We start from the raw sequence: 24636 nt of genomic DNA, 5'->3' as shown, positions 1-24636 counted from the left end.
TCTAGCTGGCTCTGAGGCAAGCTGTCTTTATCAATGGAGAACAACTCGCTGAGGGGTTTCAAATAACAACTTTGGTTGCAAAGTTGACAAGTCATACATCCAGTGTGGCTTTTCAAACGCCATCTTGCCTTTCTAAAACCATCTCCTGGTGGGAAAAGGAAGGTTTATTTTATCTGCCTTCAAATGCTTGTGGAAGTCACCTAGGAATCATGCACAAGAGCCCCAGGCCGTCCAGCTTTAAACTGGGCCTTTGCCTTTAGGAGGCAAAGGGATGCATGGGGTTACGGGGGATGCACAGTCCTGAGAATAGGCTTCTTTCCAGGAAGTGGGCTCTCTGGCAGGAGAGGAAAGGAACCCTTACCTGGGTAATCATTCTTGTCTATGTCTGAGTCTCCTCTTAGAGTAAAGCCGAAGCCCGAAGGGATGGTCTGTGAGGCCCACACTCCCTGCAGAGTCTGGGAAGGCTTGGTGTTTAAGCCATCCTTGTTCCCGTTGTAAATGAGCACTTTGCCTCTTTGATCCTTGCCTGCAAAGGGTGCACCGATGGCAATGTCTGCAAACAGGGACACATGAACACATTTTTTAAGGAAAGAAGAAGGTTTCAGAGATAGAATTAAGTGCAATCGAAGAGTGGCATCCTGGACTCCAAAGGGCTCATTACGTTTTCCAGGAAAATTTTGTAATATTGCAGCAACCATAAATTATTTGTCTTTTCTCCATCCAGCAAACATTTATTGAGTGACCACTGTGTGTTGGACCCCGTGGGTATGACAGTGAACCAGATGCTGCTTTTAGAAAGACTGTATCCCAGTGCAGGTAATAGACAATTTGAATAGAGAGACAATCAAGAAAAGATGGAAAGTGACACATTCTATGCAGAAGAATCAAAAATATTAATGTAATGGAGAGTGGTGGTTATTTCTAAATTTGGTGATCAGACAGAGTGTTGCTAAGGCTCGTGTTGAAACTGAAAGCTGGAGACAAGGCAGAGCCAACTGTGTGAAATCGGAGGGGAGAACACTCCGGGCAGAAAGAACTGGTGTGCCAAGGGCCAAAGTTGGAAAGAGCAGGGCCCATTGGAGGAGCAGGCAGAGGGTGGTCTACACAGGAACTTAGTGAGCAACAGAGAGGGCTGGGTCATATCACTAGGCTGGGTAAAACAGGGGAGGCACATTTGCAAGGTACTTATGAAAAATAATCTCTTGCATAAAGACTATTTAATGTAATGATTACATTGTCCCACGAAGGGGAGCAGGTTGCATTTTACAATAGAGGACATTGGGGAACCCAGAAAGAACCCTATCGCCTGACTCCCCCTTAAATATAGCACTCAACGAAATAATCAACTTCCTCACATTGTGTTCATCAGGATTGTTCTAAACAACACACACAAAGACTGAGTTTTACATAAAAAAGAGCACCAAGAACACAATAACATAATAGCTCACCCCAGGGGAGGATGGTTCTGTGTCCTCACTTTGTTGTTTATTTCTTTTTGCTCCTAAGTAAGTCTGATAAAACTAAGTAAATCATGAATTGATTTTACTACATAATGAGGATCATAATTCCAGTTTCATTTAATAATGATAAATATTCCTATTCAGATTGGGGTGGAAATTAAAGGTCTCATCAGGTACCAGGCACAAAGAGGCCTTTCCTTTACCTCCTCTAAGTCAGTCCACATCTGTCCTGTGTTTCCTCCCAGTTTGGAATTATTTTGCCCACTTTATACTCAAAAACAGTGAGGCACAGAGAGACAGATCCCCCTTTATGTCATTAAAAATGTTTCTCTTAGCTTTCAAAAATATCATGAAGTGTTTGAGAAAAAAGACAAATAGAGAAAACTGTGGTGGAAAAGATGATAGATAATTTAACTTTATTTATTTGGCTTGGTGCTCAGGGAAAAGGCAGTTTCTGAAAGCAGCGTATCAGTTAAAGATGAACTTGTCTCTTTTTTATTATTTTCCTGGAACCGTGAGCTTTTAACATGCATTTATGTTTTATGGCACTTAAAAAATTACTAACCATACATTTCTGGGATGTCTTTTTTTCAGAGAAAACATAAAAACACAATATCCCTTGCCAAAGGTACTAATGAATACTAATCTGAGACAAACACTCCCTAATCTATTTTGTTGGAGCAAATTCCTGTCACTCCCTTGAACTTTAAGAAACCCACTATACTATACCTTGCTTCGTAATTTAAATTTATTCTTGCTGGAATAAGATTTAAAATAAATTTTACCTCCTTCTGTCCTCTTGTTTACTTCATTTAAATACAAAACATCTAAGCAAAACTATGTGAGCTGCACGTTCTGAGAAGGTACTTGCAAGGCGTTCACAAATTCTTAGCTTAAAGAATCACGATCCTGAACCAAGAATTTAACATGACTCTACTGCAAACATTGAAGTTGCCTTTGAGCTGAAGTTTACAGACCAATTAAAATCCAGCATAACCTAGACTAGTCCATGTGTGTTAATCACAAGGCAATATACTTGTCCATATGTCAAGATGTACTTATCTGTCTTGACTCTGTACATAACAAAAGGTTCTCTAGTTTTCTTTGAGTCACTAAATCCAAATATCACTTTAAAAAGTAACTGCTGCCTTTTATTAAGAGCTGTTATATATAAACTTGAAACTGCCTTAAGGTTTTTGATAATTTATTAAAAACCAATAATAGTAACCGTACCATACACACCACTGTAAAGACTTTAAGATGTCATTGTTTCCTTCATGTCCTGGTAACAGGAATAATGACAAATAAACAATTTCCATGTATTGGTATCAATTACCATTGTATCCATCTTGGTTCAGGTCTCCCAAGTGTGCCACAGCACTACCGAATCTCCCAAAAACCTCGGTGCCTGCAAGGATCTGCGGGTCCCTGAAGACAAGCGCGCTCACTTGTAAATACAGGTAAACTTGCCCTACTTCTCTAGGGCTGCTCTCAAATTCGCGTTCCATAAAGAGCGGTGCCCCGATCAATATGTCGTCCATTCTGTATGGAACAAAGAGAGAGGTCAGAGCACTGACAGACCCGAGATTCTTTGGGGGTACAAGTTTAATCAACCAGATTAGTACATTTCTATTGGTATTTTTCCTTTCCCAAGGTACATTTTACAGTCATCGTATATCTTTCATCACTTCGCTATGTCGCTGGGATAGAATGTTGCGGGAACGTAAGAGTTGTTACACTGAACTTTAAAAAAAAAGTTATTTATTTATTTGTTTATTTGAGAGAGAGAGTGCACAAGTAGGAGGAGGGGTAGAGGGAGAAGGAGAAGGGGAAGCAGCCTCCACACTGAGTGGGGAGTCTGATGTGAGGCTTGATCGCATCACCCTGAGATCATGACCTGAGCTGAAACCGGGAGCTGGATGCTTAACTAACTGAGCCACCTGGGCACCCATACACTGAGCTTTTGAACTATGTTACCATGACTACTTTAAGAAAACCACAGACACTTCATTCTTTTCAAAAGCTTCTTAGTGCATTTCTGGAAAATGTAGCTATACAAGTAAAACAGATCAAAAAAGATCTAAAAAAAGGTTTTTCTCAAAGTGGATTAGAGTTTGTCTATGACAATAGAACTATACACTTAATTTATGAAGTTTTCTTGCCGGAATAAGATTTAAAATAAATTTTGCCTCCTTCTGTCCTCTTGTTTACTTCATTTAAATACAAAACAGAGTCCAGAAAGGGTTGTGGAACTGCCTAGAAAGATGGAAAGTAAATTTCTCCCCCAAATAAGACTTGATAGTTATTCTCTATAAATGTAGATATTATAGCAGGAAACTAGTAGATAATTTTTTTAAGGTTGAAAAAAATTCAAGAAACAAATATCTAGGCAAATTAATTAGAGATAAAGATAAAACCATCAGGAGAACAAAACCCAAGTGGGTAAAGGTATTTCCTTCCTTCTCAGAGTCAATGGGCAGGAAGAGGAATAGAACAGAGCCTTCTAAGCTGCTTGAATTCTTAAAAATGTATGCACATATCATTTTTATTTTAGAAATTTTGGAAAAAGTCACATCAACCGAAGTTCATACTTTGATTGATACTAATGACCTCTGCAGACATCCTGATCTTGGGAGATGCAACAATCTTTAGAGTGATCTCAGGCACAAACAGAAATCTGCACTTGGCTTTTATGCCTATATAGACTAGGTAACATGCAGAAACTTGCCAACTCAACTAAAAATATTACCATTCATCTAACAGACAGGGATGAGGTGGGACAGTTACTGAGAACACAAAACCTCCTTTAAGGTCTGAGACATCTACAAGACACTCCAACAATACTCTGACCTGCCTCTCTCTCCAACTTCTTGCCTTCCCTATGGTGGCCATCTATTCTCCATTTCCCTGTATGATTCTCAAGATCTTCTGTGTAACAGCTGTATTTAAGACATGGTGATAAGTTACTCAAGGAATATAATCACTACTAGGTCAACCCTGTTCCTGATTAATGTACAAGCAAGGTCAAATTGCTACTAGTTTACCTATAAACAAGGCAGAATGAAAAAAAAAAAAAAACATATGAAAAATCCAAACTGAATCCGCAAGATTCCAGACAGGAGAGAGAGCTGGAACTTCAAGAAAGTTAAGGAAGGCTCATAGAAGAGAGGGCATTGCACCTGTATGGGATTCTGACAGGAGGTTCTGGAGGCAGGCTTGCCAGGTGGCAGCACTCTGAGCCCCAAGCAAGTATCCTGAGTGGAGCCAGGTCAAGTGAGTGGTTCAGGTGGGCTCCATGCTAGAGGAGTGCCAATGATTTTAATTGGAAAAAACAAGCTATACAAAGAATTCTTAATTCTTAATAATATGAAATAGTAATAACAATAATACAGTAGCAGTAACATATAAAATATATTATATATTACATAAAATACATTATTGTTGTTAGATGTTATCAGTGTTAAATGTGTATAATATATAAGAGGAGCAATAAGAAAACAACCCAATTAAAAACTGGGTGAAAAAAATTAAAAAATAAAAACTGGGCAAAAGATTTGAACAGGCATCTCATCAAAGAAGATTTACAGATAGCAAACAAGCATATGAAAAGATTCTCAATATCATATGTCATTAGGGAACTGGATATTAAAGCAACGAGATGCCACTAAAATGATAAATATCCAAAATTCTGACAGCACTGAATACTGGCGAGGATGTGGAGCGACAGGAACTCTCATTCATCGCTGGTGAGGATGGAAAGCAGTCCAGCTGCTTTGGAAGACGGTGTGGCAGTTTCTTACAAAACTAAACACAGGTTTACCACATGAGACGCTCCTAGGTAGTTACACAAATCAGTTGAAAATTTATGTCCACACAAAAACCTCCCGTTGCCACAAACTGGGAGCAACCAAGATATCCTTCCACAGATGGATAGATAATCAACTATACCACATCATATAGCAGAATATTACTCGGCAATAAAAAGAAAGGAACGACGAAGCCACTGAATGGCACAGAGGGAACTTTAAAGCCAGTCTGGTAGGTGACAGACGCTGGTCTCAAAAGGCTACATACAGAAGGATTCCAAGTTTATAACGTTCTGGAAAGGACAAAACTAAAAAGATCAGTAGTTGGCAGGAGGGCGGGGAGGGGAGAGGAATGAATGGATGGAGCACGGGGCATTCTGAGGGCAGTGAAAGCATTCCCCATGACACTGGACGTGGATCCCTGACATTATGCATTTGGAAAAGCCCACAGAATGTATAACACAGATGGAACCCTAATGTGAGCTGTGCACTTCAGTCAATAATGTATCAATAGCTTGATGGTAACATATATACCGCACCAATGCCAGACAGTAGTGAGAGTAAAAACTGAGTGTGGAGGGGAGAGGGAATGTGTGGGAAAGCTCTGTAATTCCTGCTCGAGTTTTCCATAAACCCAAGCTGTCCTGAAAAATACAGCTAGCCTAAACAACAACAACAACAAAAACAAAAGATAATTGGGAAAGTAAGTTGAGCCCAGACGATATGAGAAAAGCACGAGTTTTGATGTTCTACTGATCTAGGTTTAAAACCTGCTCTTTCAGTCACCAGCTGAGTCCTATTGAACAAGTTACTTTGCCTAAAAAATGTAGGAAAGGTAGAAATAGGCTACTTTATGGGATACATCACTGGAGATCTCGCTCAGTCTCTGTCTCCATCTCTGTCCCTCTTTGTGTGTTTCTATTTCCAAATGTGCATGCACACGCGCATACACTGGTCAAACTATAGTGTTTAATACATGATAGGTATTATGAAGGCACTAGCCTGGGTGTTGAAGGGAAACACAATATTTTTATATTCTAGCAATGTAAACAGAAAGAGTTCTTGTTAAAAGAGCAAAATTCATCCCCCTTCTCCCTCTCCTCTCTTGAAGGAGCTAGAAACACGGTGAAATGTGATTTGGGATGGTCTGGGGCTGCCAGCGACTTCTAGGATAGCCTCTTTTCTCTGACAGCAGGAGACCTAACACATAGTTTCTAGCTAGAAACACTTTGAGTGTCACTTGGGCAAGCTGTAAGAAGGAAGTGAGGGGTGGTTATAGATATAGTCGAGGAATGGCTACTTTTTTTTTAAATTTTATTTTAATTCCAATATTGGTGACGCACGGAAGTCTATTAGTTTCAGGCGTATAGTATAGTGAGGCAACACTGCGGTCCACCCCCCGGGGCTCACCGTGACAAGAGCATTCCTGGAGGTAGGTAGGGGGATGGGTAAATAGGAATGACCATTATTTTGCTCTCAAATTCCTGAACCTAAGTTGATAGCTATGCTTAGGTAAAATATTTTCTTAAAATCTTACTAGTAACTTGATTTAAAAAAAAAAAAAAAAAAAGGTTTCATTGCTGGCCATCTTGCTCTGCTCCAGGACCAAAGGACACAAGGTCTGGATTTATTTTAGCCCCTGGCCTTCCCATGGCAGGGACCTGGTTGTTTCTCCTTCTGTTATAATTATCGCCAGTGTGGAGAGGTATTTGTTAAACACCTAATTGTGTGTGTTGCTGCCTTGTACTTCAAAGATGTCTGAAATCACAGGACTCTGATGTAGAGATGGAGTGGGACCATTTTCTCCTTCTCTAAAGAAGGAACAAGCCGTATAATTGGTCCCTGAGGGGGCAAAATAGATGCAGGACTGGCACGGTTTGCTGTCTACATTTTTCACTGCCAACACTGAATTCTAGTAATGGAAAATTACTTGACCAATCATTGCGAGAGCCTAGCACGTCCATGGAACCTTTGGATTCTTAGAGGATTATGACAGCATTGATTTATTTTGTTAGAAATATATTTCCCTAGATATTTAAGTGTAAGTCTTCTAAAATGTTCTAAATGCCATAAAAACAGAGAAAGCCATTTGTTTTTCATTTATAATTGTGTTTTCCTAAGTTTGAAAGACAATAACTGTCTTGGATTTAATTGGTACAATGTGCCTTACAGAATACACTTAGAGTCAATACTATTTTATTGTAGCAATATTACTTAAGAGCCACCATATATATTATTGTTTAGGCTGGTATTTTTAAATCTTGGTTTGCAATGTGTTAGTGGATTGTGAAATCAATTCAGTGGGTCTGGACAAGCAATTTTTAAAAAATGAAATAGAAAAGAACAGAAAACAGAATGAATGCATTACATGAGGGTAAATATTGTTCCATCAAACTTTTGTTTCAGTTCTACGTGTGTATGCCAGGTTGCAATGTCAAATGTATTTCTTATTATGGACCACAAGGCAAGGAAGTCCCTGAAAAACCATTGCAGTAGGCTATGTGTGCTATTGGATGGTTTCAAAATTAGTTTGGCAAATCCTGCTTTTGAATGTGTCCAATCCAAGTTTAACGTTTGAAAATATTTTATAAGTAAAGTTATTTTTCAGTGACTTTCTGAAATGTAGTTGTATAATAGGTTGGGTACCATTCTAAGAGAATTATGTATATATCACCCATCCTGTATGGTTTTATAATCTCAAAAAATTAATGTTGAAGAAATATTATTATTATTAATGATGAAGTTTTCAGTAAAATCCATCCACTCTGTTTGGGTCATGTTGCTGGTTTGGATGAGATCTGAGTTACTATGTAGAGGCACTTCAAAAAATATACACAGTTACATTTTATCCAAATGTCTAATACTTAAGCAGTTTTCTTTAAAATCTCTAGGTAATGTACACTCAGGTTTTGTGTCTCTTTTTATGTTTAAATCTGCCCTAATAATATAATACAGTGCAAGGCTCAATTTCTCATCCTTCACATGTTGTTTAAGACAGAAACATTGTAAATATTTTCCTGAAAAGCAAATCATAAATAGTGACAAAGAATGAGACAGAAAGACAGGACCCAGCAACAAGAATGTTCAATATAAGAATCTAGATTCAAGTTTTCTGAGTCAAATGGTGTTAATGTGTTGGTTTCACATATAAACTTTTCTATGTATCTTTTTTTCCCAGTAGTAGATAGATATTGCATGTTAATGTCCATAATTAATTTCTGAAACATGGTTATTTATTAACAGAATGCAGATTTGTAGACTTTAAACTACAGTCGATACCTTATCAGCTGAATTGTTTTACGGTGGGCAAGAACTAACACAGCTGATCATATACATTACAGAAATCAATCTCAATTTACAACTTCTTTCTGTTTTAGTTTTCTGGATTTTCTATTTACTTCAATCATAGTAGTAAAACCTGTATGAGAGAATACATACTTGGGCTAAATCTAGGGCAAAAACATAATTACCCAAACCTGATTCCTTTCAAATAAGTTTTCTCTAAAATGTTCTCAAGTTAACAAACTGCTAAAATTCTCTTGAAATTTAACTCCTCTGGGCCCCACAGAGGCAAAAAAACAATCCAATCAATTAAATTGTAATTCTGTGAGTTTCTGAATTAGTATAAATATTGTAAGTTTCAAAAGCCATAAGAAAAAAACCTAATTTGCTTGCTTGGGCTCAAGATGAAAAATTCCATCTCCCTTTGTTAAGTTTTTCCAGAAATTCCTAACAGTTTACATTGGCAGAGTTTATAGCTCTGGCTATCTTAAGATAACTAAACTAAAGTTAATTTCACCAGCTTGTTTATATTTTCGATACACTCATGAGCTTGACAGTATCAGCCACCAACCAGCACACACACCACTGTTCTGTCTTAACTTTTGGAGTCACTCACAACACCTGGAGATTTTTTAAAATTAAAAAAATATTGGGAAAAATGTCCATCAATTTACTAATACGGTCAGCATTACTTAATGCCTTTGTCTTTTCTCCCCCTGATGTCGAGGTTTTGGAGTATTTGCAGGGCCCTTGCTTTTGTTGCAAAGTGGATAGAGAAGATGTCATATGCTGTCAAAGAATGTCACTAGGTAGCCTCATGCACAGAAGTACTTAATTATCTCTTGGCCAGAGAAGGGAGAGTCTGGTTTAATCCCACAGAATGTGTGGAGTCCTAACTTCTGAACCATAACCAATCAACTAAGCAAGTGATACTCTTTTTTTTTTTTTTAAGATTTTATTGATTTATTTGACAGAGAGGAGAGCACACAAGCAGGTCGAGCAGTAGGCAGAGGGAGAGGAGGAAGCAGGCTCCCTGACGAGCAGGGAGCCCTACACGGGGCTTGATCCCAGGATCCTGGGATCAGGACCTGAGCAGAAGGCAGCCGTTTAACCAACTGAGTCAGCCAAGTGCCCCTGCCAAGTGATATTCTTAATCCTATTCTAAGTCACTGCATAGCATCCACTCAGATCCAAGGATTAGAAGAAGTAGGCCTTTAAAAAAAAGAAAAAAGCCTATTGAAAAATTAGAATTTGGACCAAAAAAATGGGAATTAAATCTCAGTTTTAATACTGAACTCTACTGGTGATTAATGTTCACTGATGAGTCCTTGATCACTGATAAATGCTGGGAAAGCTAAAAAGGGTTTTGTGAATTTAAAAAATATATACAGGAGTTACAGACTATAAAATTATATATAAATCATTACTACTGACTAAGTAAAATGCAGCAGACTAGTATGGCTATTTTAAATATAATCACAGAGACTGATTTTCTTATATGCCATGACACTAAAAACTATAACTGAATTTTTGTCTCATGAATCAGTTGTTTTTTTATCATCACTGAAGACAGTCTTAAAGTTCTTTGGGTGAAAATAACTTCAAAATTATGATTTCATATTTTTAGAAATTGGAAGTATGACCTTGCTTATAAAAATAATAGGAGTTAATAAAATGCACACTTAATAAACAGGGATGTAAATTCTTACCAAAAATTAGAGTGAAACACTTAAACACACACATACAAAATCTGCAACAGTCAAATTTATAGAAGAGACTAGAACTGTGGTTATCAGAAGTGGGGAGGTAGGGCAAAAGGGAGATGTTGGTCAAAGGGTACAAAGTTGGAATAACACAGGATGTGTGATTTCTAGAGTTCTTGTGGCATGGTGACTTCAGATAGTAACACTGTATTGTGTACTAGGAGTTTGCTAAGAGAGTAGACCTCTGGTGTTACCAACACACACACACACACACACACATACACACACGCACACAGTAGGCACACACACACAAATATGGTGACTATGTAATGGAACACACAGCTGGCTGAATAGAGATAGATCCCATAGATGAGTATGTTAATTAGCTTGAATACAATGATCATTTCACTGCACATATGTATATCAAAACATCATGTCGTACACATTAATCATATGTGATATTTATTTTAAAAAATAAAAAAGGTCATGGATTGTTTCAGTGACAAATACACTAATTTCGCAGCTTTTTAAAAGTGAGAGGCATGCCATTTTACTCAATGACACTGAAAGTTCCTAATTCCTTTTTTTTTTTAAAGATTTTATTTATATTTATTTGACAGAGAGAAATCACAAGTAGAATGGAGAGGCAGGCAGAGAGAGAGAGAGGGAAGCAGGCTCCCTGCTGAGCAGAGAGCCCGATGCAGGACTCCATCCCAGGACCCTGAGATCATGACCTGAGACGAAGGCAGTGGCTTAACCCACTGAGCCACCCAGGCGCCCTGAAAGTTCCTAATTCTTATAGATTATAAATCCTTGGACACTGAAGTTATATATATTTTTCCTGCCATCTATTTTATAGAGCTTTAGTATAGAGTTCTCTGTAGGTAGCAAGAAAAATTCTGTTGGGTAAGTTAGCAGAAGTTCTGGGATCTAATCGAGACCTTTGCCTAATGAGTGTGCAAGCTTAGGCAAGTTGCTGAGCTTTTGTGTCTCAGTTTCTTTGCAGAGGAATTTTAGATAGCTTCATTGGATTGTAGTTTGGGTCATCCTATGTTATTAGACATACACACACATGAAGTCACTCTGAGAAGGGAAAAAACACTGTCTTTAATCATGAGTGACAAAATTGTATTGCTTAAGGCAATATTAGGCATGCCTGCCTGCTTTCCTTCTTCCTTTCAAGGTTTTATTATTTGAATGGAGAGAGAGACAGTGAGAGAGGGAACACAAGCAGGGGGAGTAGAAGAGGGAGAAGCTGGCTTCCCGTGGAGCAGGGAGCCTAATGTGGGGCTTGATCCCAGGACCCTGGGACAGTGACCCGAGCCAAAGGCAGATGCTGAGCAACTGAGCCACCCAGGCACCCCAATACTAGGTTTTTCAATAGTTTCAGTGGAAAATAGAGATTTTTGCACTTGAAAGGACTAAAAATTTGGGAAGGCAGAGATTCATGTTTCCTGTAAATCCCATCCAATTTTCGGATCTCTGCTAGAAGTCTTGTCAGAAGTTAGAATGACAAAAGCACTCTTTCTCAAAATGAGGCCACATGTGTTCTCACTTGGAGCCATCATAGGAGTTCGAGAAAAGTCACTACCATATGTATGATTTGATTTGCTGCCTTTCTTTTCTGGTTCTACTAAGATTTCCGAGGGAACACATTTTTTTTTTTTAAGATTTTATTTATTTATTTATTTATTTGACAGACAGAGATCACAAGTAGGTAGAGAGGCAGGCAGAGAGAGAGGAGGAAGGAGGCACTCTCCTGAGCAGAGTGCCTGATGCGGGGCTCGATCCCAGGACCCCGGGATCATGACCTGAGCTGAAGGCAGAGGCTTTAACCCACTGAGCCACCCAGGCGCCCCCCGAAGGAACACATTTTATGTCTCTGCCCTGATGGGTTCTTCCGCACCTTCTCCAGAGACAAATACCTGCCCAGGGAGGTGAAGACACTACTGTCACTATAAACGGTGGTTTTCAGAGTTCCGTCTTGGGATCAAGTAATAAACCTAGACACACAAGATGTCTATTTGAAAGGTAACAATATCAAGTAATTTTTCTTGAAACACAAATGCTGCAAAGATGGTGGCAAATTAGATCTTTGTTATTGCAATCTCAGACTTCATGTGAGTTGTCTTTCTGTATTTGGGATGAAAGGTTCTCAACGGCCTCTTAGTTTACTCATTTATAATAGGGCCTTGAACTTCCATAGTGTTACAGTAACTAAGAACGACAAATTACATACAGATTTACAATCTATGGACACGTTAAGAATGGTATTATTAAGGGGTTCCTGGGCTGGCCTAGTTGGTTAAGTGCCTGACTCTTGATTTCGGCTCAGGTCACCATCTTAGGGTCATGGGATTGAGTCCCGTGGCAGGCTCCGTGCTCAGTGGGGAATCTGCTTGAGATTCTTTCCCCCTTTCTCTCCCTCTTCCCCTTCCCCTGCTTTCTCTCTCTCTCTCAAATAAATAAATAAATCTTAAAAAAAAAGAATAGCAATATTAAGATAACAGATGTCCTTTTTTTGATGCAGTCTAAAGAATTAAGAATATACTGCCTAATAAAAAAGAAAGAATGGTCATAGCAATTTCTTTTTAAAGAACATCAAGATAGAACAAATTACCCCTGAAAAATTCTTGTGTTTCTTACTACCATGTTGTTTTGATCAGCAGGAGGCCAAAGAGATCCTTTTCTCACAAGTGTTCTTGCTCTTTTCTTAACATGGGAAAAAAAAAAAAAAAAAAGTCCTATAAATGTTGTCACAGAGCTTTGCTGTGGACTGGAATGAACAGCGTTTCCAGGAAGGAGGCAGTGCCCTGCAGGGCATGGTGTTGAACTGGAGGAAAACTGGAAGGATTCAGTTCATGCAGAGTGAAGAAAAAGAAGGGCACACACTGAGTTCATCTGGGCCCTAGAAATCATAGCAGCGCGTGGCCCCCTGGGGGTGGGGGCGGTGCTGGGAGGTTGTATTTGTTGTGTCACCATCTGTTGGAAGAAATGTGTCTGCGCATATCCCCAAGGCCATTATGGGATTTTGTTGTTGTTGTTGTTGTTAATAAAGTGCAGGCTTCCTCCATTGGGACAACATGCCCCGTTGTTTTGGACTCACAAGTACTTCTTTAGCCACCCCTCCCACTCCCCGCCTTCTTTTGTAGACTGCTAAAAGGTGCTGAGAACAAATCAGTCCCTCTAGGTTGGAAATTGTCAAGGGTGGTCCTAATCGTTACTTTCTTTTCACAGTTCAGTTGGAGATGAAAGCAATTTAATTTTCAATGACTTGCTTCCAGGATAAGATTGCCATTCAAATATACTTTCAGAGTATCTCCAGAGTGCAGCCACTACAGTTTCCTGCCTCTGGCGTTGCTGGCCATTCCCTTGCTTCGTGTTGTCCAGTGGTTCATGAGGTGTGTCCTTCTTGGAAACACTCATTCTGTCTATAGCAGAGCCCATGTAGTGCTGCGTAAGACCGTTGTTAATTGCGCTGGCTCACAGACCTTTGTGATCCTGCGCCCCTCTGCCTCCTCTCCAAGCCCCTCTGATGTCCTTAGGCTTCCAGCAGCTCCCACCTCCAGGAATCTCTTCCCCATGGGCCCCACTTCCTGCAGATCATTCCTCCAGCAAAAAGTACAGAGAGTTCTCATATACCATATACCCTTGCCGCCACAGGCACAGCCTCCCTCTTTCTCAATATCTCCCACCAGCACGGTGCATGCGTTACGATCAGTGAAACTTCAGTGACCCATGGACATCCATAATCTGGACAAATGTATAAGTACGTGGATCCACCATTGCAGTGTTTTACAGAGCAGCTTCACCCCTAAAAATCCTATGTCTGTTTATCCCTCCTCTCCCAACTGGCCTCCGGCAACCCCTGATCCATTTACTGTGTCCACGGTGTTGCCTTTTCCAGGATGTCATATAGTTAGAATCATATTGTCTGTAACCTTCTCAGATTGGCTTCTTTCACTTTCCAATATGCAATTAAGCTTTCTCCATGTGTTTTCATGCTTGACAGCTCTTTTCTTTTTAGCACCTACCAATATTCTGTTGTCTGAATGTAACACAGTCTACTTACACGTTTACCTCCTGAAGGACATCTTGCTTTCAGCCCTTCCATTTTTTCATTCCCTTCTGGTGCTCATCACCATCTGAACATGCTTTACTTGACATATTGACTTTTTGTCTGTAGTACCCAACTCCCCACCTCTAATAGAACCTCTATGGGGATAGGGGTCTCTATTCTGTTCTCTGCTATAGCCCAGCACCTAGAACAGTGCTAGTGTATAGTAGATGCTCAAGAAATACATACTGAATGGAAGGATAATAAAAGAAGATATTTTCCAGGGGCCCGTGGGCAGCTCCGTCAGTTAGGTGTCTGACTCTTGCTTTCAACTCAGGTTATGATCTCAGGGTCATGGGATTGAGCCCTGCATTAAGCTCCACACTCATCACAGAGTCTGTTTGTCCCTTTCCCTCTGCTCTCCTCCACCCCTCCCAATGCTCTCTCTCTCTCTCAAATAAATAAATAAATCTAAAAAAAAAAAGATATTTTCTAAAAGGTGCAAAAAAGTTTAAATTTATCCTCCAGGCTTATGCCATCATAATATATAAAGTACATTTCTATCTATATGTAAATCATAGCTAATGTCTACCAATGATGTATCTATAAAATGTTTGCTTCGTCCAGATCCTGCAATGTAACCAGGATTCTGCAGGTATTTGATTTCTATAAAAATGTGAACTCTCTGAGAGCAGAGACCTATTTTGCCTTATTGGTCACTATATGCTGGGCACTAAGAATAACGGCTGACACACAGTAGGTGTTCCAATGATATTTATTGGATGGCTATTCAGTTTACCTCCATGTATTGGCTTTCTTATTTAATCGTCTGTTTTATCTATCAGCTGGGTGGTTTTAGTGAACCAAAGAGAGGTTTAATAATAGCTTGTTTTTAAGGAATGATTTAAACACAACCATAGTTTATCATGGTATTTGGTCCTGGCTCCACTCTAATTTACTGTCATACTCTGAAAAGCTCGCGTTATTATTTTATCTTCTCCATGGGCAATACTAGTATGTTGATTAAACCAATGTCAGGAGAAAAATGTCTATTGATGTGCAAATGGTTTATGAATGTATCACATGCTAAGTAAGGCTAAAGAGAGACAGATGAACAAAAGCTTTAATGGCTTTGGATTTCAAATGGTCAAGGACTATTCAAGTCATTATGTTAAAGATAAAAGTAAGTAAAACAGCCCTTTTCTGGAAGTGGGAGATGTGGAAAACCTCCGTAAAGACATAAAATAGGATGACAGAATTCTTTAGTAGATGTATCCTCTTGCCCTGAACCAAAAAACAATTAACACAAGAGAGCCTCTATCTTCTTGAGGAAGTATGGAAGGATCTATTTCATGAAGGAAAAAAAAAATACAACATCTTTGTGGATGAATATAACATATGGTGAGTGAGGAAGTTCTTATAAACTTACCCGTCATTGTTAACATCTGACACTGTGACCGTATATCCAAAATAAGATGCCATCTGCAAAGGAATACCATAAGATGACATAGTTTGTGTTCAAAAATAATTTTTATAGCCCTCTCTCCATTTTTTCCTGAAGGATGCATCTCACTGCAACAGACTTCTGCATTACATTCATGGGCTCCTGGACATGGACAGAGTCTTAAAGTCACTCATTCTGACCCCATGCATAATTTCCCTTCAGTACCCCTGACATGTGCTTGGCTATCCTCTGTGGATATTCAACAATCAGCCCATTCAATTTGTGGACACAGTTCGAATTTTCTTTGCTAAAATTGGCCCTTCTGGTCCTTCATCCTATTTAATTCTGCAATGTTGAACCTCACGGAATAAATCAAATTCCACTTCCATATGAAATTTCATAGAAAATATTTGTATCTAGCTCGCCATTGTGGCCTCTCTTTAGTAGAGATAACGCATGTGATACCAAAGAAAAGATGATACCCCATGAACTGCCCAGAGAAGAGTTAAGTAGGATTTACAGTCTTTGCTTTGGGTTCTTTATATCAGTGAAGCATAAAAAGGGCTTCAATTTCACAGGAAACCGGGTCTCACTATCAATTCATATTGAGCTCATTGTCAACTAAGGTTTCTAAGTCTCTTCTGAGTATAACTGTGAGCCACATTCTATCTCTTAAGTTTTTTGTTTTTCAAGCTATGTTTTCAAACTTTATCATCTTTTCAGATTCAGCCTATAGTTTGAACTTGTCAAGATGTTTTGTTTCCATGTTTTGGCATCCAGTGCTTTAGCTCACTTAGCCCCCCATCATCTTCTAATGTAATCAGACTACAATCCACTGGAAAGTGTCCTCCAGAGAAGGCAGAGGCTTTGGTCTGTGTTGTCCACTCTTCTGTCTGCACTACCTGACCAGGGTCTAGCTCAGAGTGGGTACCAGGTTCCAGATACTCTTTGCAGAGGGAATGAATACATGAGTTAACAATAATTAAGCAATAATTAAGTTCTCCCACCTCTTTTTTCTATTCCAAACATATATAGCTGTTATAGACAAATGTTTGTGTTCCTTCTTTCCCTCCAATTCAAATATTGATCTTAACCCCCGCTATAATGGTATTAGAAGGTAAGGCCTTTGGGAAGTGATTAGGTAATGAAGGTGATGACTTCCTAACTCCTTATGAATGGAGTTAGTGCCCTTATAAAAAAAGACCCCAGAGAGCTCACTAGCCCTCCTCCACCACACGAGGACCCAAGAATATGGCTACCTATATGAATCAAGAAGTCCAACTCTCAAGTCCAAATCTGCCTACCTTTTGATCCTGGGCTTCCTTGCCTTCCAGAACTGTTAGAAATAAACAGTTGGGTTTTTTAGCTACCCAATCTATTGCACTTTTATTATAGTATTCTGAAGACTAAGATACAGTTACCAGGTGCCAAATGCTCTTTGCAGAGGGAATGAAGACATGAATTAACTGTGCAATAGTAATTCAGTTCTCCCGCCTCTCTTCTATATTCCAAACATATATAGTGAAATTCTTATTTCTGGTGTGGCATTGTGGCCTTCACTCAGAGGAATTTCATCATTTATGCATTAATTGCTGAGGTTCAAGACTGAAGAACTAGGTGGTATGGAGGACTAGAAGTTATAGAAAGGCCAAATTTAATAATGCTTGAAGAGTTTCTAATAATAAAAATGTGAAAGAGATCTGGACAAAAGAGAAGTCTTGCCAGATTTTCAATAAGCCATTAATTACCATTACTTGAGAATAGCTCAAAATGTGTAAGTTCATCCAAATTCACTATTGTCCCGGCCTTACTTATCCATATTTACCACAAGAGTATCACAGGGGACATTTTTAAATGCTTTGTTGAAAATTGCAGAGTAACAGATAGACCAAAGCCCCAATTTTGCAGCTTGGGAGGAATGTCAAAAATGCTCTGTGTTCAATAAAAAGTACTATTAATCAAAATTACTAGATAAATATATTATTCCAAATCTACATCTCTAGCTAAGAGTGGAGCATTCAAGGATCCTAAACCATGATCCAGAAGGTCAAGATGTATGTAACTTGGCCAGATTTGAATGTGAGGTTTCCTAGAAGTTCAGTAGCGTGGGTTTCTGGTTAGGAGAAAATATGGGTTGCCCAGAGAAACTGATTCAGTTAACGACTGGCTCCCTTAGATGGTCATACCACATTCACAGTTTAAAGAAATGTGACAAATTTCAAAAGGTCACAATACCCCCGGACAACTCAGGGTGGTAGATAAAGTATGATCTCAGCCCACATTAGGTTAGGAGAATGTCAGGCACTTCCCTCATTCATAAGACCTCAGCCAGTCCCTGGAAGGAAGGAACCCGAACCAGATAGCTAGTCAACCTCCACAAAATGCTGAGATGGGGAGAGGGCTCCAATTGCAGTAAGGAATGGAGTCAGAGCACAGGCCCATTGACTCTGACTGATACAATGGGGCCTATGAGAAGAGAAGCCTGTGTCTTCTTGTAGGAACTCACCACCAGGCATACTACACATGGGCCTACAACGTAACAGGATTGTTCTCAGATCCTAGTACTTAGTGACACCACTGCATGAGAGCTGGGATCTTATCTGTCTGATGCACGGTTATATTTCCAGCATGTAGAACAGTTTCCAGCACAGAGTAAGTCCTCAGTGAACTTTTATTTTATGAATGAATAATTGATGTTAATATTGCAATGTACTATTAGTACTGAGTGACATTGTTTGATATTAAAAGGTCCTCACCTGTTCGCCAGTGAAATTCTGAATAAAAGTCATATCTGTAGAGTTAATGATTGAAACCTGAAATCATAGAGATTAGAGAGGTTACATCATTTGACAGAATTGGAGAAAAAAAAAAAACATTTTAAATTACAACTTAAGTCATTTTCAAATTTGGGGAAGAGTAGTTAATAATTAGCTTTATGTAAAACAAAAATGTAATCCCATAAGAATGATCTTTAAAAAAACCCAATTGAACTTTTATTTATGGCTAAGTCTGTGATACTTTCAGATAAAACGAATGCTTTCTAATCTGAAAAGGGAAAATAGAAATTGAATTCAAATGGATGCTGAGAGCATTTAACCTGATGGCCAGTTAATTGATCGAATCAGGTTTTTTTTCTAAATTCATTTCTGTGTTTATGTTATTTGAGAAACTAATGATTATGGCTCTTTACCAAAAAATAAAAATTTTATTTTATTTTTTAAGGATAATAACATAATAAATTTAATGAAAGTCTCAAAATATAAGTTGATGAGAAGAAAATGAAAATTTTAAATGTTACTGCATAGCAAAAATATTACTTTTAATTCCATTCAGCCAACCTAAAACCTGCAGATATTACATTCACTAGACTTTTAAAAAAATAAATGTTGTCTAAAATATAACTTTTCTTTTCAGAAGGTCTCTTGATTTTCATTTCCTAATTTTGTGGTCAGTAGGTATAATGATTCTGAACAGTATCCCTACAAAGTTCACGTTGCCCAGAACGTCAGGTGGGGGACCTTACTTGGAAATAGGGTCTTTGTAGATGAAATACATTAAGGAACTTGAAATGAAATCATCCTGGATTTAGGGTGGGTCCTATATCCAAAGACTAATGTCCTCATCAGAGAGGAGAGGACATACATAGACACTGATGGAAGAAGGCCATCTGGAGGTAGAGGCAGAGATTGGAGTCATGCACCAAAAAAGACAATGGCCACCTAAAGCTGGAACAGATAAAAAAGGTCCCTTGTCTGACACTGGGATTTCAGACTCTGGTCTCCTGAACTATGAGAAAATAATTGTATGTTGTTTTAAGCCACCCAGTTTGTGGTCATTTGTCATGGCCATCTCAGGAAACTAATACACAAGTGCAATAACAATTGATTTTCTCATTTCTACCATATGAGGCATATTAAAATGCTGAGCACATCGGCAACAGTATCCTTTGCAATTATTCCTGGGTGATGCCCAAGGATCGCGCTGGCTTTGTGGGTGTGACCTCTGCACCATCACAAAGGTTCCCATGCTCCATCAGGCCCCACCCTTGGTTTAATGCCCGGCTGTTGTGATCCTAAAATTCTTAATAATTTTGAACAAAGGGATCTGTATCTTCATTTTGTACCAGGTCCCACAAACTCTGTAGCTTGTCCTATACACAGATCAAAAAAAAAAAAAAAAAATCCAGCTTCACTTGTTTTCCTTCCTTTTCATTAAGCAAACAAGCATGGATCTGTAGGGGCTCACTAATAAAAGGCATTTTAAACCATTCAAAAGTTGAGTGAAATGAAACATTTCTTTGCATCTCTAAGAAAATATCCAACAATGTATTCTTTGTACTCACATATCCAAAATTCTGTGCTCCTCTTGGAACGCCAGCAACCAGTTCTGGGGGATAAAATTAACCATTGAGAGGGTGATTACATATATTTTAAAGCTATCCAACACATCAGTTAAAGACAGTGCCTTTTACAGGAGTAACCATCATGTGGGCAGCTGGAAGTGTGAAGTCACGGTTTTGTGTTTGCTTTTGCTTCTACTACAGACCATGGAAAACAGAACAAAAGTTGTACTGTGAGATTTACCAGTCTTCATCACTGGTCTCCATGTGCTTTTGCCTGTACAGCAAAAGCCTGGCTTCTCAGCTCTGTGTGTGATTTGTAGGCTAAACCTCTTACTCTGGCTTCTCCAGCTTTCACTGTGGCAACCTCTTTTTTTTTTTTTTAAGATTTTATTTATTTACCCGACAGAGATCACAAGTAGGCAGAGAGGCAGGCAGAGAGAGAGAGAGGAGGAAGCAGGCTCCCTGCTGAGCAGAGAGCCCCATGCGGGGCTTGATCCCAGGACCCTGAGATCACTACCCGAGCCGAAGGCAGAGTTTTCAATCCACTGAGCCACCCAGGCACCCCTGTGGCAACGTCTTTTGTGTTAGTGTAAAAAGTAGAGCTTCTGTCACAATAACATGTTAAAACAATTCCAGTTACCTAAAGAAGTGCCATCATAAATGACATTAAGACCCCTTGGAAATGTTTGCTGGTAGCAGAATTAGTGGGTCACCTGGTAGTTAAGCATCCCCCAAAAGGGAAGCTTCATGAACAGAAATGGAAAAGGCAAACCTGGGGGAATGTGTCCATATAACTCATTGCACTATTATCTGGCTCTAGATTCAGAAGATAATGGTGTTATTCTCGGGCCTGCCATATACCTGGGATGTGTCACTGAACCCCATTTTTTCCAGTCACCTATAATTGGTGGGAGTTGGAATTGCTGATTATCAAAGATCTTTCAGTTCTTATTTCTACAAATCTAGAGCATCTTTTGATTTATTGGGGTTAAAAATTTAGTTTAATTTAAATAGGAAGGACCTGGAAGAGAATCACTTCCATTTGAATTTCCCTTCCCCTCCTCCTGCCCTGAAAGGTACAGCACAAGTTCTAGCATCAACTATATCTGGTGTGCAGTGTTCTAGAAGAGGTGGGGGATCATGCTGTTAGCATTAATAATCAAAGAAGGTTCATTTGGGGTTCTATGTTAGACTTTTCAGTAGTAATTCCATTCATTCAATAAATAAATATGTATAGGCAAATGGAGTATACAGTAGTGAGCAAAATGGACAAAATTCCCTACTTTCACAGAACTTATACTCTCGTTGGAAGAGACTGTCAATTTAAAAAGAAGAGTCAATGAAATGGCATATTTGAAGAGGATCAGTGTAGTGAGTGAGAGAAAACAAATAGTAAATTGCTACAGAGAATGCTGGAGGGGAGATGAGGAAGGACTTATAACTTCTACGGCACAACTGGCAGGAAAGGATATGGCAAGAAAGTGACATTAGAGCAAAGACTGAAGAAAGTGAGGCTATAAATATTATGGAGAAGTTGGAAAAGTATGTTCTAGTCAGAAAGAATGGCAAGTGCAAAGGTCCTGAGGTAGAAGTGTTTCTGGCGTATTCAAAGAGCAGTAAGGAGACCAGAGTGGCTGGAGGAGAGGAAATGAGATGTAAAGGGGTAGGAGATGAGGTCAAAGTAACTAGTAGCCTGATGAATGGAGTCTCTCAGGTCATTGTGAAGACTTGAATTTCAGACAGAATGAGTTGAAAAAATCACTGGATCAAAGAAGTTACACAATTTGACTTCTGTTTCTGAAGGACCACTTTGGTTGCTGAATTTAGAACAGACTACAGGAGGGCAAGGGTAAAAGCAGGGAGACTGGGTAGGAGTCTACTGCAATGGAGTTGGGGGACTTGCATCAGAGTAGAAGCTGTGCATAAAGTGAGAAGTGGTCAGATTCCAGTCATATTTTGAGAGTTTAGTTAGTAGGATTTGCTCATGACTTGAATATGGATGGGGTGTGAGAGAAAGAGTGCAGTCCAAGGCTGACTTCCAAGGTGTTCAGCTTGAGCAACTGGGAGCATGGCATTGTCCTAGAGATGATGGAGGGTAAGCCATGTTTCGGGGAGGAGGTCAGGCATTTGCTTATGAGCACAGTAAGTTTGAGACAGCTATTCAAATAGAGATGTTGAGTATTGAGTTTGAGGTTCTAGATCTTGGAACATGTACCCCTGAACCTAGAATTCAGTGTAATCTGGAGAAGTGCCATGGACCTGTAATTCAGTATAAGCTGAAAAAATAAGTGAGATAGAATGAGATTACCAAAATTCAAAGAGGAAAGAAACAGTCCAAATATTTAACCCTGGGACACTTCAATGAGATGAGGGAAATTAAAGGGGAATCAATAAAATAGAAGGAGAAGGAACTGCCAGTACTGGATATTTGAATGAAGAAATGAGGAGGTAATGATGAAGTCTGTCAAATGCTCCTAATGGTTAAGGAAGATGAGCTGCACGGAGGCCTCTGTTTGCTTGACAGAAGCTGTTTCAGCTGAGCAGTGGCTTTAAGAGGAGCGGGGTAGTGGAACTGGTAGACAGAGATAGAGGCAGAGAAGAGTGACAGATCTTTTGAAGCAGAGACTAGGGGCTTGCTAGAGGGGGGAAGTGGAAAAAGAGATTTTGTTTTTAAGATGTGAAAAATAACAGTATGCTTGTATATTCATGGGAATGATTAAAAAAAAAAAAGAAAAGAAAACCCTGATGATATGAGATAGAGAATTAGGAATGGCTGGAGTTCCTTCTTTGATTCATGAGAGGGAATGGAGCCTGGTGCAAACTGTAGAGGTTAACTTTACACAGGAGCATGGATTGCTCAACTACAGCAATTGGAGGGAAGGTGAAGCATGTCCTTGAAGAATAAACCAGGCTCAGAAAAACTAAGCTATCTGGACAGATTTCTGGGAAAGGTGGCAGAACTGGTAGCTAGCACACTGCTCAGTTTTCAATAATATTTATTTAGTATGAATTAAATTGGCATGTAACAGCAAACCACCATCCAACATACTGGAGTTGACTGATTCCAGAAAAAGACCGACTATCCCATTTGAAATACATGACAACCACTACTAAGCATTCCATAAACATTCAGAATTCCATTTAGAAGACAACAACCCTCACACTCAGTAACATTGGGGTCTGCAGGCTCATATGGTTACAACACTAGGAGTTATTAAAAGTAAATGTTGGTTTAAAATGTTCGTAATTATTTAAAAATGATCAAGATGGGGAAATTGGAGTTTAAGGTGAGTTAGAACTATCACTCAAATATAAAGATACTCAGCTGGGAGGGAAAATAACGGACTCTTCTTAGATCCATTTCAGTAACTCATGATAAACCTTTTATGTATGGACCACATCTTCTTTATCCATTCGTCTGTTCAAGGGCATCTTGGCTCTTTCCACGTTTTGGCAATGGTGGCCATTGCTGCTATGAACATTGGGGTACCCATGGCCCTTTTTTTCACTGCATCTGTATCTTTGGGGTAAACTCCCTATTAATTTCCATGGGTCAGGACTAAATGCTGTACTGGGTGGGGAAACTTCCAAGAGTTTAATGTTGTTTAAAATCACTTGGCATATTTTACAGTTCTCTTTGCTTAATCACTGAGTGATTATAAGATTTGACTCTTCTAAGGTACTAGAAATTCAGTTCTACCCTGATGGTGCCTAATCCAAGAGTTCTCTCTTCTTATAGCTAATATTTAAATGACATTTGTTATGTATCAGGAATTATTCTACTGTTTCATCAACATATAGGATTAGTTTATTTAATCTCATAAGAATCCCATGATATAGATAATATTATCATCATCATCATTCCTTATCATTATCATCATCGCCATCACCTTCATCATTACCAACAACCATCTTTTAGAAATTAAGACATAGAGGCACTGAGATTCAGGTAACTAGGTCACAGAGCTGGTAAGTGGCAAAGTCAGGGTTGAAACTCAAGTGGTCTGGGTCCAAAGTCCATGCTTTTAACTACCACAATAGATTGTCTTTTAATATCTTGAAGAAAAAAATAAATGGAAAGATAGGACCTTTAAAAATTAGCTCATATTTCAAGAAAAATGTTCTTTTAAAGAAAAAAAAAAAAAACACCCTGCTTTCAACCCCTACCTCACTGCATAAAGTGTTTTATTCTCTGTGAATTTCTGCTTTGTGGGTCCTGTTGACGTGAAACAATTAACAGAGCTCTGATGATTTCTAGGGATGGCCACATTTCATTTACTCTTAATGCTTTGTGAGTTCATTAAAACACATTAGTAAAAAGTAGTTAAGGTTCGTATGAAACAAGATGAAAATACTGATTGATTGATGATTGAGTCATTCAATAATCAATACCAGTCTTGTATGTGATAGGTATTCCTATGGACTGAATATTTGTGTCCCCCCCCCAAAATTTGTAGTATTGAAACCTAACCCCTAATGCGATGGTCTCAGGAGGCAGGGTTTCTGAAAGGTGATTAAGTCATGAGGGTTGGATTCATTTCA

At 39.0% G+C, this 24636-nt stretch overlaps 1 protein-coding gene across 1 annotated transcript in view; it reads right to left on the bottom strand.

Moving 5' to 3' along the window:
• Window positions 1–24636, bottom strand: part of ITGA8 (integrin subunit alpha 8) — a 171129-nt gene that overhangs the window by 104376 nt on the left and 42117 nt on the right. The window contains exons 9-13 of the mRNA XM_059184049.1: window positions 20095–20138; window positions 18509–18565; window positions 15738–15790; window positions 2797–3002; window positions 362–553 (exon numbers count right to left, since the gene is read on the bottom strand). Of these exons, the coding sequence (XP_059040032.1) occupies window positions 362–553; window positions 2797–3002; window positions 15738–15790; window positions 18509–18565; window positions 20095–20138 (552 nt within the window). The remainder of the gene's footprint in view (window positions 1–361; window positions 554–2796; window positions 3003–15737; window positions 15791–18508; window positions 18566–20094; window positions 20139–24636) is intronic.

Source organism: Mustela lutreola, chromosome 8 (assembly GCF_030435805.1).
Source record: "Mustela lutreola isolate mMusLut2 chromosome 8, mMusLut2.pri, whole genome shotgun sequence".
In the NCBI taxonomy this organism is placed as follows: Eukaryota; Metazoa; Chordata; class Mammalia; order Carnivora; family Mustelidae; genus Mustela; species Mustela lutreola.
This window is presented reverse-complemented; position numbering and strand designations above follow the sequence as displayed.